The sequence below is a fragment of the Gigantopelta aegis genome, chromosome 5 (assembly GCF_016097555.1).
Source record: "Gigantopelta aegis isolate Gae_Host chromosome 5, Gae_host_genome, whole genome shotgun sequence".
Classification (NCBI taxonomy): domain Eukaryota; kingdom Metazoa; phylum Mollusca; class Gastropoda; order Neomphalida; family Peltospiridae; genus Gigantopelta; species Gigantopelta aegis.
The window spans coordinates 16,461,566-16,474,168 of NC_054703.1; the positions used below are offsets into that span (position 1 = coordinate 16,461,566).

Below are 12,603 nucleotides of genomic sequence, written 5' to 3' on the forward strand. Positions count from 1 at the left end.
TAAAACTTTATAGATTTCTTATAAAGTCTTGAGGAATATTGACTGCTAATACTACATATTAAGAGGATATTTAAAGATTAATACATCATCATTCAAGTCAAGGTACCTATTATCCTTAATATATTTATTAGTAAAAACAGGGAGTTTATTTCGAAAATGATATTTATTAAGAAGTAATTCAAAGAACTGACGCACGTAGTGCTTAAACAATCTAACAAGATTGATATTTGACCCTCTTGATTCAGCTATTACACGTCTTTTAAAAACTGATATTCTATAAATTGACAAGATAATGTTTAGGAAATCATATGGACAATTTTGTATTCGAACATAACAACCAAATAGTAATAATATTTTTAGCTGTTGTAAAGAAAAACCTGTTTTCTGAAATATTACAATACACATTTCATGAAAGATTGATAATAAGTCATACAATTCATCACAATATAAAAACAAATGACACAAATCTTCATCCTCTTTCATACAAACTGGACATTGACTGGACAAAACTTTACCATATTTATATAATTTACAATATGTAAAAATAATATTATGCGCTATTTTGAAATCCAAATCAATGAATTCAGGAGATTTATCACAATAATGAATGGATTTCCAAATTGGCTTCCATGATACATTAAAACTTAAATCCTTCCATTTTTCTAAACATGTAGGTAGTTTGAAATTTTGAGCAATTAAAAAAGAATATATTAATTTAACAGTGAATTTACTTGAATTTATTATTTCATTATTGTAAATCAAAAATAAATCTTTTACTAAAGAAACATTTTTATTCTCACTATTAATAACTGTTTTCCATTCACCTGGAAGTGAGTTTAAGATAACATTATAAGCAGAAGAAATATTTGCTTTAGTTACATCAGGACATTTTTCCTGAATAATTTCTACAACAGCAGAAACAGGGAAAAAACCTGGTATAACTTCATAAACAATATCAGCCACAGTGACTATATCACTTTCAATAAAAGAACTAAATAGTAACAATTTATCTTTATACTTAATATAAGGATGGTCAAAAAGTGGCTGAGATAATATTTCACCTAAATCCATAGCAAAATGACGTTCACCTTTAGTGACCGAGTCCCATGCTGACAACACCTCAGCATAAAAAGGATTAATAGCTACTAGAGAATATTCATTAAAAACTATATTGAAAATGTTATAAGATAAATTCATATTCATATATTTTTTTAAGAAATTCAGACATTGTATGTTTCCAAACAGCTTTAAAATCATGATCAAAATATTTTTTCAGCATCTTAACACGAAAAGCAACCTTTTTAAATGAAACATCTTGTATATTTAATCCACCCAAAATTGTATTCCGAATAATTGTAGAATATTTTATTAATGGTATTTTACCGTTCCACATAAACTTACAAAACAAAGTCTGAATTTCTTTTTCTACCCATTTAGGAACATGAATAGTACTTATCATATACCACAATCTAGAAGATAAAATAGTATTCCACACCGTAGCTTTTCCATTTAAAGTAAGCTTTCTTTTACCCCAAAGACTAATTAAAGCATTTAATTTGTCTATTTTATTTTTCCAATTCAATCTTTCACATAATTTCTTGTTTGGGCCTAAATATATACCAAGAATTTTAACACAATCTTTATTAATAGACACAGGAATATTAAAAGATAAATCCTTAGACGTAGCCTTGCCAATACAGAGTACTTCTGACTTATCAATATTGACCTTTGCATCCTTTAGCAAGACAAAAAATATTAACAGTGTTAAAAACAGCCTCAACAGACTGAGTCTCTCTAACTGTAATAGTAGTATCATCAGCATGCTGAAATAATAAAGAATTAAATTCATTTGCTATTCTAATTCCATCATTACTATGTCTATTCTTAATTAAACTATTTAAAGGTTCTGCTATAATAACGTAAAGCATCATAGAAATTGGACATCCTTGCCTAACTCCTCTAGTTATAGAAAAGAAAGATGTTAAATGTCCATTAATTTTTACACAACTTTTTATATCATTATAAAGTACTTTAATCCATGATATAAATTTATTTCCAAAATTAAATTTATTTAAAACTTTTACTATAAAGCTGTGTGAAACTCTATCAAAAGCTTTTTCTTGGTCAATTTTAACAATAAAACCTTCATCCTTATTTAACTCAACTAAATCTATAACATCTCGCACCGACATAATATTATCTGCAATATCCCTTCCTGGAACACAACATAACTTGTTTTAGCCGATTACCTAAAACTCTTGAAATAATTTTATAATCAACATTCAAAAGACTTATTGGTCTAAAAATTTTAAGATCTGTTTTATCTCCTTTTTTCTTATAAAAAAGACTAATTACTCCCTTTTTCATACTTCTTGATAACTGTTCTTCATTTTCAATCGACATCACAACTTTATGAAATAAAGGTTTTAAAACGTCCCAAAATTTGATATAAAATTCCATAGTAAGACCATCCATCCCAGGAGATTTATTTTTATTCATTCCTTTTAAAGCGTCAGTCAATTCATCTATCGAAATATCTTTGTCACAATTTTGAATTTGTATATCATTTAATTTATTATTTATTAAATTTAATAACTCAGTTTCTTTTTCTATATCTACAATTTCCTGAGTAAACAATCTGGAATAAAAATGTTGCGTAAAGTTTAATATATCTTCTGTTTTCCTAGATAACCCATTGTCCATTTTAATTTCTTTAATTGCATTAGATTCCTGTTTTGATTTCTCCAAATTAAGAAAAAGGGAAGTATTTCTGTCTGATTCAAAATTACATTGTATTTTCGATCTTAAAATAGCTCCTTTACACTTAATGGTTTCAATATTTTGTAATTCTTCTTCCAAAAGTTTTAATTTTGTTATATCATAATCTTTATGTACAGATAATCTAGCATATTCACGTTTTAATGCATTTTGAATAAAATAGTATTTTTCATTTTCAGCTTTACGTTTATTGATTGCAAAATATATAGAACATCTTTTCAATTTATATTTTAAATTATCCCACCAAACTAGTGGCTCAGATTGCAATAACGGACACTGACATACATCATTAATAACATTAAGAATTGTTTCACAAAAACGTTCATCATATAATAACTCATTATTAAAAATCCAAATACCTTGACCTCTCTCAATATGAGACAAATCAAGCTTAAAACATATAAAATTATGATCACTAAACGCAGTGTAAGAAATATATGTATTTGTTAGAAACTGCAATAAATTTCTCGAAATTAAAAAGAAATCAATTCTAGACTGTTTCATTATATTTTCTACAATTTGTTGACGACTAAATTCTCTCTTACCTGGGTTTCTGTAACGCCAAATATCAACAAGATCATGACTGTTAATAACAGAATGTAAAGCATTGCTAGATTTCAAACAAAATTGTTTATTATGTACACCCATATACAAAGAAGGATCCAAAATTTCATTAAAGTCACCTGCAAGAATATTATTTTTACCCTTTATAAAATTATCTAATTGTTCAAAGAAAACAATTCTTTCATCTGTTTTGTTTGGTGCATACACATTAATAAAATTGTAATCAACGTCTTCAATAATAGCATTAATATTCAAAACCTTACCTTCATTATCACAGCTATCAAAAGTAAATGTATATGGACAATCTTTTGATATTAATATTGCCACACCCTTTCTATTATTATTAGGACAATTATTATAAAATATTTGACCATCCCATAAATGTTTATAACTCTCAATAAAATTATCATCCCAAAACGTTTCTTGTAAAAAAAAGTAATGTAACTAAGCTTACTTTTGATAGCTGCCAAAACTGCATTCATTTTGTCAATATCCCTCAGTCCATTCACATTTAAAGATACTAATAGCAGCATTAAGATATAAGTTATTTTAAAGTACATATCCATCTTTATTTTTTATTTTTACTTTTAACCTCATTCTTCTTTCCATCATTCTCTCTTCTTTCATTCACAGTACACCCATCCTTCTTTCTTTCATCCGATACTCTCCTCTCTCGCTTTTCCTTTCTTCCCTCAACGATGCTCCACACCGTCTCATCAGCTGGTCTTTTCACAAGTCTTGATCTTCGCGTCACTCTCTTTGTTTCACTCAGTTCATTTTCACCGTCTTTACAGTCATTCACTTTCGAATTATCCTCATCTGTATATAAAACCTCGTCATCAAGTTCAGCTTGGCTCTCTTGGGTAGACATGAGTTTGTCTTGATCGCCTACGCTTGACGACGTCTTGCCCTTCGTCACGGACGGCTGATAACAGTTATCAGTTCTCAGCTTGGGTTGTTCAATTTTCTCTTTGACAGTTACGTCCATGTCACATTCACGGTCACTCTCACATTCACTGTCCTAATCTTCATTACAATCACACGAACAATCCACGCCCGAACCGCCACATTTCTCATACAACGATGACATTGTACACTCACGAGCAATGTGTCCTAATTTGTTGCATTTATAACATTTGGTGTAGGGACAGTTTTTAATTACATGATTATCTTCCAAACACTGATAACAAACCTTTAATTGATTGACGCGAAGTCGTTCGCAGCTGACTACTTCAAATGTTAACAAAACCTGTCATTTAAACCGTTATATGTGCGAGCGGCGAAGTGCGGAATGAAGTGACGAAATAGGTCAGTTAATAATAATCTTGTCAATGCGCTATCAGATAGCGTAGAACGAGAATTCTATTTTACACCTATTTAAATCATTTCTTATTTCACGTCTTTAAGAATGTAACTTCTAGTTCAGTATTGCCACCAACAATAAAATAGGATACCACCGCTTCCCGGATGTAAGCAGTGATAACCATTCATCATTCAGTGCGCTAAAATTAAACACACTACCTCGCGTCGGGCCGAGTCCTTAGATGTGGTTTTGTTTAACGATAGAACTAGAACACCTTGATTTATGAATCATTGCCTATTGGATGTGAAACATACTTCTGACAGTTTTAGAGAGGAAACCCGCTACAGTTTCCCATTAGTAGCAAGGGATCCTACACTTCCCACAGACAGGATAGCACGGGCGTTGCTAAGTACAACGGATCGGGTCCGGGCTAAGTAGGTCAGGGGCCGGTCTAAGTAGGTCAGGGTCGGGTCAGTAGGACGTTGCACACGGCACAGTAGGCCAGTCTAAGTAGGTCAAGGTCAGTCTAAGTAGGTCAGGGCCGGGTCAGTAGGACGTTGCTAACGGCACAGTAGTCCGTGACGTCATCACGGTCAAGGCCAGTCTAAGTAGGTCAGGGTCAGTAGACCGTGACGTCATCAAGGTCAAGGTCAAGTCACGGAAAGTAGGTCATGGGGCTATACAGGCCCTGATACTACTGTCACTATCCTGCTGCTCGTCGGCGTGGGATACACCAGGTATAGTTATAGGGTGTATACCACAGGGGTGGGACTCGCCGGTCTGTTCATAGTCACTATCCTACTGCTCGTCGGCGTGGAATACACCAGGTATAGTTATAGGGTGTATACCACAGGGGTGGGACTCGCCGGTCTGTTCCTAGTCACTATCCTGCTCCTCGTCGGCGTGGAATACACCAGGTATAGTTATAGGGTGTATACCACAGGGGTGGGACTCGCCGGTCTGTTCCTAGTCACTATCCTGCTGCTCGTCGGCGTGGGATACACCAGGTATAGTTATAGGGTGTATACCACAGGGGTGGGACTCGCCGGTCTGTTCCTAGTCACTATTCTGGTGCTCGTCGGCGTGGGATAAACCAGGTATAGTTATAGGGTGTATACCACAGGGGTGGGACTCGCCGGTCTGTTCCTAGTCACTATTCTGCTGCTCGTCGGCGTGGAATACAACAGGTATAGTTATAGGGTGTATGTATACCACGGGTGGGACTCGCCGGTCTGTTCCTAGTCACTATCCTGCTGCTCGCAGGCGTCGGATACACCAGGTATAGTTATAGGGTGTATACCACAGGGGTGGGACACGCCAGTCTGTTCCTAGTCACTATTCTGCTGCTCGTCGGCGTGGGAAACACCAGGTATAGTTATAGGATGTATACCACAGGGGTGGGACTCGCCAGTCTGTTCCTAGTCACTATTCTGGTGCTCGTCGGCGTGGGATACACCAGGTATAGTTATAGGGTGTATACCACAGGGGTGGGACTCGCCGGTCTGTTCCTAGTCACTATCCTGCTGCTCGCCGGCGTGGGATACACCAGGTGTAGTTATAGGGTGAATACCACAGGGGTGAGACTCGCCGGTCTGTTCCTAGTCACTATTCTGGTGCTCGTCGGCGTGGGATACACCAGGTACAGTTATAGGGTGTATGTATACCACAGGGGTGGGACTCGCCGGTCTGTTCCTAGTCACTATTCTGCTGCTCGTCGGCGTGGAATACACCAGGTATAGTTATAGGGTGTATGTATACCACAGGGGTGGGACTCGCCGGTCTGTTCCTAGTCACTATTCTGCTGCTCGTCGGCGTGGAATACAACAGGTATAGTTATAGGGTGTATGTATACCACAGGGGTGGGACTCGCCGGTCTGTTCCTAGTCACTATCCTGCTGCTTGCAGGCGTCGGATACACCAGGTATAGTTATAGGGTGTATACCACAGGGGTGGGACTCGCCGGTCTGTTCCTAGTCACTATCCTGCTGCTCGTCGGCGTGGGATACACCAGGTATAGTTATAGGATGTATACCACAGGGTTGGGACTCGCCGGTCTGTTCCAAGTCACTATCCTGCTGCTCGTCGGCGTGGAATACACCAGGTATAGTTATAGGGTGTATACCACAGGGGTGGGACTCGCCGGTCTGTTCCTTGTCACTATCCTGCTGCTCGTCGGCGTGGGATACACCAGGTACAGTTATATGGTGTATACCACAGGGGTGGGACTCGCCGGTCTGTTCCTTGTCACTATCCTGCTGCTCGTCGGCGTGGGATACACCAGGTATAGTTATAGGGTGTATACCACAGGGGTGGGACTCGCCGGTCTGTTCCTAGTCACTATTCTGCTGCTCGTCGGCGTGGAATACAACAGGTATAGTTATAGGGTGTATGTATACCACAGGTGGGACTCGCCGGTCTGTTCCTAGTCACTATCCTGCTGCTCGCAGGCGTCGGATACACCAGGTGTAGTTATAGGGTGTATACCACAGGGGTGGGACTCGCCAGTCTGTTCCTAGTCACTATTCTGCTGCTCGTCGGCGTGGGATACACCAGGTATAGTTATAGGATGTATACCACAGGGGTGGGACTCGCCGGTCTGTTCCTAGTCACTATTCTGGTGCTCGTCGGCGTGGGATACACCAGGTATAGTTATAGGGTGTATACCACAGGGGTGGGACTCGCCGGTCTGTTCCTAGTCACTATCCTGCTGCTCGCCGGCGTGGGATACACCAGGTGTAGTTATAGGGTGTATACTACAGGGGTGGGACTCGCCGGTCTGTTCCTAGTCACTATTCTGGTGCTCGTCGGCGTGGGATACACCAGGTACAGTTATAGGGTGTATACCACAGGGGTGGGACTCGCCAGTCTGTTCCTAGTCACTATTCTGCTGCTCGTCGGCGTGGGATACACCAGGTATAGTTATAGGGAGTATACCACAGGGGTGGGACTCGCCGGTCTGTTCCTAGTCACTATTCTGCTGCTCGTCGGCATGGAATACACCAGGTATAGTTATAGGGTGTATGTATACCACAGGGGTGGGACTCGCCGGTCTGTTCCTAGTCACTATTCTGCTGCTCGTCGGCGTGGAATACAACAGGTATATACACCACAGGTATAGTTATAGGGGTGTATGTATACCACAGGGGTGGGACTCGCCGGTCTGTTCCTAGTCACTATTCTGGTGCTCGTCGGCGTGGGATACACCAGGTGTAGTTATAGGGTGTATACCACAGGGGTGGGACTCGCCGGTCTGTTCCTAGTCACTATCCTGCTGCTCGCCGGCGTGGGATACACCAGGTGTAGTTATAGGGTGTATACCACAGGGGTGGGACTCGCCGGTCTGTTCCTAGTCACTATTCTGCTGCTCGTCGGCGTGGGATACACCAGGTATAGTTATAGGGTGTATACCACAGGGGTGGGACTCGCCGGTCTGTTCCTAGTCACTATTCTGCTGCTCGTCGGCGTGGAATACACCAGGTATAGTTATAGGGTGTATATACCACAGGGGTGGGACTCGCCGGTCTGTTCCTAGTCACTATTCTGCTGCTCGTCGGCGTGGAATACAACAGGTATAGTTATAGGGTGTATGTATACCACAGGGGTGGGACTCGCCGGTCTGTTCCTAGTCACTATCCTGCTGCTCGTCGGCGTGGGATACACCAGGTATAGTTATAGGGTGTATACCACAGGGGTGGGACTCGCCGGTCTGTTCCTAGTCACTATCCTGCTGCTCGTCGGCGTGGGATACACCAGGTATAGTTATAGGGTGTATACCACAGGGGTGGGACTCGCCGGTCTGTTCCTAGTCACTATCCTGCTGCTCGTCGGCGTGGAATACACCAGGTATAGTTATAGGGTGTATACCACAGGGGTGGGACTCGCCGGTCTGTTCCTAGTCACTATTCTGCTGCTCGTCGGCATGGAATACACCAGGTAAAGTTATAGGGTGTATACCACAGGGGTGGGACTCGCCGGTCTGTTCCTAGTCACTGTTCTGGTGCTCGTCGGCGTGGGATACAACAGGTATAGTTATAGGTTGTATGTATACCACAGGGGTGAGACTCGCCGGTCTGTTCCTAGTCACTATTCTGCTGCTCGTCGGCGTGGGATACATCAGGTATAGTTACAGGGTGTATACCACAGTGGTGGGACTTGCCGGTCTGTTCCTAGTCACTATTCTGCTGCTCGTCGGCGTGGGATACATCAGGTATAGTTACAGGGTGTATACCACAGGGGTGGGACTCGCCGGTCTGTTCCTAGTCACTATTCTGCTGTTTGTCGGCGTGGGATACACCAGGTACAGTTATAGCTCGGACACGTTACTGATAATTTTCAGATGTTCGTGTATGGACCCACAAGCACCATATAATGATGTGATAGTCACACATTTCATTTTATATGGAAAATCTCCTGTTACTTGTACTGACAAATGATGCCTCAATTCAAATGCAGTGACTGATTTTATTTTGTAACACACAAGTTTTCTTTTATTTAAGCACATTTACCACATTGCTCAACTTTGTGTCGCTAAATATATATATATATATATATATAGAGAGAGAGAGAGAGAGAGAGAGAGAGAGAGAGAGAGAGAGAGAGAGAGAGAGAGAGAGAGAGAGAGAGAGAGAGAGAGAGAGAGAGAGAGAGAGAGAGAGAGAGAGAGAGCGAGCGAGACAGAGACATTAAATATATAAGCACGCACAAGCATAGACACACAATTGTTTCATTTACCTATGTATATAAGTATCCATTTATAACACACATACATATATAAGCACACGTAAAATTAAATATAGCTTGTTTTGCTTATTTGTAGAATAAGACGAATCAAACGAAGAATGCATAAAGGCAATCTGAACTTGGGATTTGATATGACAGAACTGCCCAATGAGCCCGGACCTTTTATAGTGGGCCAGGTGGAAACAACACAGCAGTTCACACAATATCTACAGGGGCTGGTCAGCACGTTTTATAATAGAACAGAACCAACAGCCCAAACCAACATAGTTAGAAACCATACAGATTGAAACCACAGATATTGAAACCACACAGACTGAAACGGCAGAAATACTGTAAAGATGAAAACCACATAGATGGAAACCATAGAGACAAAATCCACCCATATATTTATGTCACAGGTAGAAATCACATAAATAGGAACCACCGAACCACATATGTAGAAACCACAGAGATACAAACCACACAATTAGAAACCACATAGAAATCACACAGATGTGTATGGAATATCTAAGTCACAGGTAGAAACCACATAAACAGGAACCACATAGGTAGAAACCACACAGATGCAAACCACACAATTAGAAACCACATAGAAATCACACAGATGTTTATGGAATATCTACAGTATCTGATCAGCATTTATTATAGTACCGCAGATAGAACCTACACCAACATAGACCAAACGATGGAGGACATATAGCCAGAAAAAAAAACATTTATTATAGTACCGCAGATAGAACCTACACCAACATAGACCAAACGATGGAGGACATATAGCCAGAAAAAACACATTTATTATAGTACCGCAGATAGAACCTACACCAACATAGACCAAACGATGGAGGACATATAGCCAGAAAAAAACACATTTATTATAGTACAGCAGATAGAACCTACACCATCATAGACCAAACGATGGAGGCCACATAGCCAGAGAAAACCATACGGACAAAATAGCACACAAGAATTCACAGGGACAAAAAGCACAGATTGAAATCGCAAACACAGAACCACAGAAAACCCCCAGAAAAAAACATAAGATGGAAACCAAACTGACCGAAACTATACAGAATGAAACAGACATATGTAAAGGACACATATGAGAATCACACAGATGGAAACCATACAGATAAAACCACGCCGATTGAAACCCTAAATCAAATGTAAATGAAGCAATTCGTTTTAATGGAATAAATTCTTTTAAAAAAACCTATAATAATAATAATAATAATAATAATAAAGTAGGACATCTAAGATGCAGACGGACGTAAATAAATGAATTGTCGATATGAAAGTATTTGTAGAAGTCAAATTCTATAAATACATCGTAAATGTTTGTTAAAATATATACCAGCATGCTAGAAATACATTATTGTTTAATACTGTCATATCTGGCAGAGACAAATGGAGGTTTCTCTAGGCAGGAGTGGAAAGCTTAAACATGGCACCTATGTCATATCTGGCAGAGACAAATGGAGGTTTCTCTAGGCAGGAGTGGAAAGCTTAAACATGGCACCTATGTCATATCTGGCAGAGACAAATGGAGGTTTCTCTAGGCAGGAGTGGAAAGCTTAAACATGGCACCTATGTCATATCTGGCAGAGACAAATGGAGGTTTCTCTAGGCAGGAGTGGAAAGCTTAAACATGGCACCTATGTCATATCTGGCAGAGACAAATGGAGGTTTCTCTAGGCAGGAGTGGAAAGCTTAAACATGGCACCTATGTCATATCTGGCAGAGCCAAATGGAGGTTTCTCTAGGCAGGAGTGGAAAGCTTAAACATGGCACCTATGTCATATCTGGCAGAGACAAATGGAGGTTTCTCTAGGCAGGAGTGGAAAGCTTAAACATGGCACCTATGTCATATCTGGCAGAGACAAATGGAGGTTTCTCTAGGCAGGAGTGGAAAGCTTAAACATGGCACCTATGTCATATCTGGCAGAGACAAATGGAGGTTTCTCTAGGCAGGAGTGGAAAGCTTAAACATGGCACCTATGTCATATCTGGCAGAGACAAATGGAGGTTTCTCTAGGCAGGAGTGGAAAGCTTAAACATGGCACCTATGTCATATCTGGCAGAGACAAATGGAGGTTTCTCTAGGCAGGAGTGGAAAGCTTAAACATGGCACCTATGTCATATCTGGCAGAGACAAATGGAGGTTTCTCTAGGCAGGAGTGGAAAGCTTAAACATGGCACCTATGTCATATCTGGCAGAGACAAATGGAGGTTTCTCTAGGCAGGAGTGGAAAGCTTAAACATGGCACCTATGTCATATCTGGCAGAGACAAATGGAGGTTTCTCTAGGCAGGAGTGGAAAGCTTAAACATGGCACCTATGTCATATCTGGCAGAGACAAATGGAGGTTTCTCTAGGCAGGAGTGGAAAGCTTAAACATGGCACCTATGTCATATCTGGCAGAGACAAATGGAGGTTTCTCTAGGCAGGAGTGGAAAGCTTAAACATGGCACCTATGTCATATCTGGCAGAGCCAAATGGAGGTTTCTCTAGGCAGGAGTGGAAAGCTTAAACATGGCACCTATGTCATATCTGGCAGAGACAAATGGAGGTTTCTCTAGGCAGGAGTGGAAAGCTTAAACATGGCACCTATGTCATATCTGGCAGAGACAAATGGAGGTTTCTCTAGGCAGGAGTGGAAAGCTTAAACATGGCACCTATGTCATATCTGGCAGAGACAAATGGAGGTTTCTCTAGGCAGGAGTGGAAAGCTTAAACATGGCACCTATGTCATATCTGGCAGAGACAAATGGAGGTTTCTCTAGGCAGGAGTGGAAAGCTTAAACATGGCACCTATGTCATATCTGGCAGAGACAAATGGAGGTTTCTCTAGGCAGGAGTGGAAAGCTTAAACATGGCACCTATGTCATATCTGGCAGAGGAGTGGCACCTATGTACCTATGGCACCTATGTCATATCTGGCAGAGACAAATGGAGGTTTCTCTAGGCAGGAGTGGAAAGCTTAAACATGGCACCTATGTCATATCTGGCAGAGGAGTGGCACCTATGTACCTATGGCACCTATGTACCTATGGCACCTATGTACATAGCCCGAGTATCCTGACGGTAACACAGTTATAGTCTGTCCCATCACTTTATAAAAACTGTAAATAATTTCACCTTGGTTTCACATACGAAGAAATGTAAAAGTGTTTTGGAAATAACAAATAAATACTCTTTGTGTGTGCAATTTAGAAATCTAT

General features: G+C 40.2%; 1 protein-coding gene across 1 annotated transcript in view; it reads left to right on the forward strand.

Annotated features, from left to right (window-relative positions):
• LOC121373657 (fibropellin-1-like) overlaps positions 1–12,261 on the forward strand; it is a 35,852-nt gene extending 23,591 nt beyond the window's left edge. The window contains exon 13 of the mRNA XM_041500369.1: positions 9,462–12,261. Within this exon, the coding sequence (XP_041356303.1) occupies positions 9,462–9,672 (211 nt within the window). The 3' untranslated portion in view covers positions 9,673–12,261. The remainder of the gene's footprint in view (positions 1–9,461) is intronic.
• Positions 12,262–12,603: the final 342 nt, after the last annotated feature.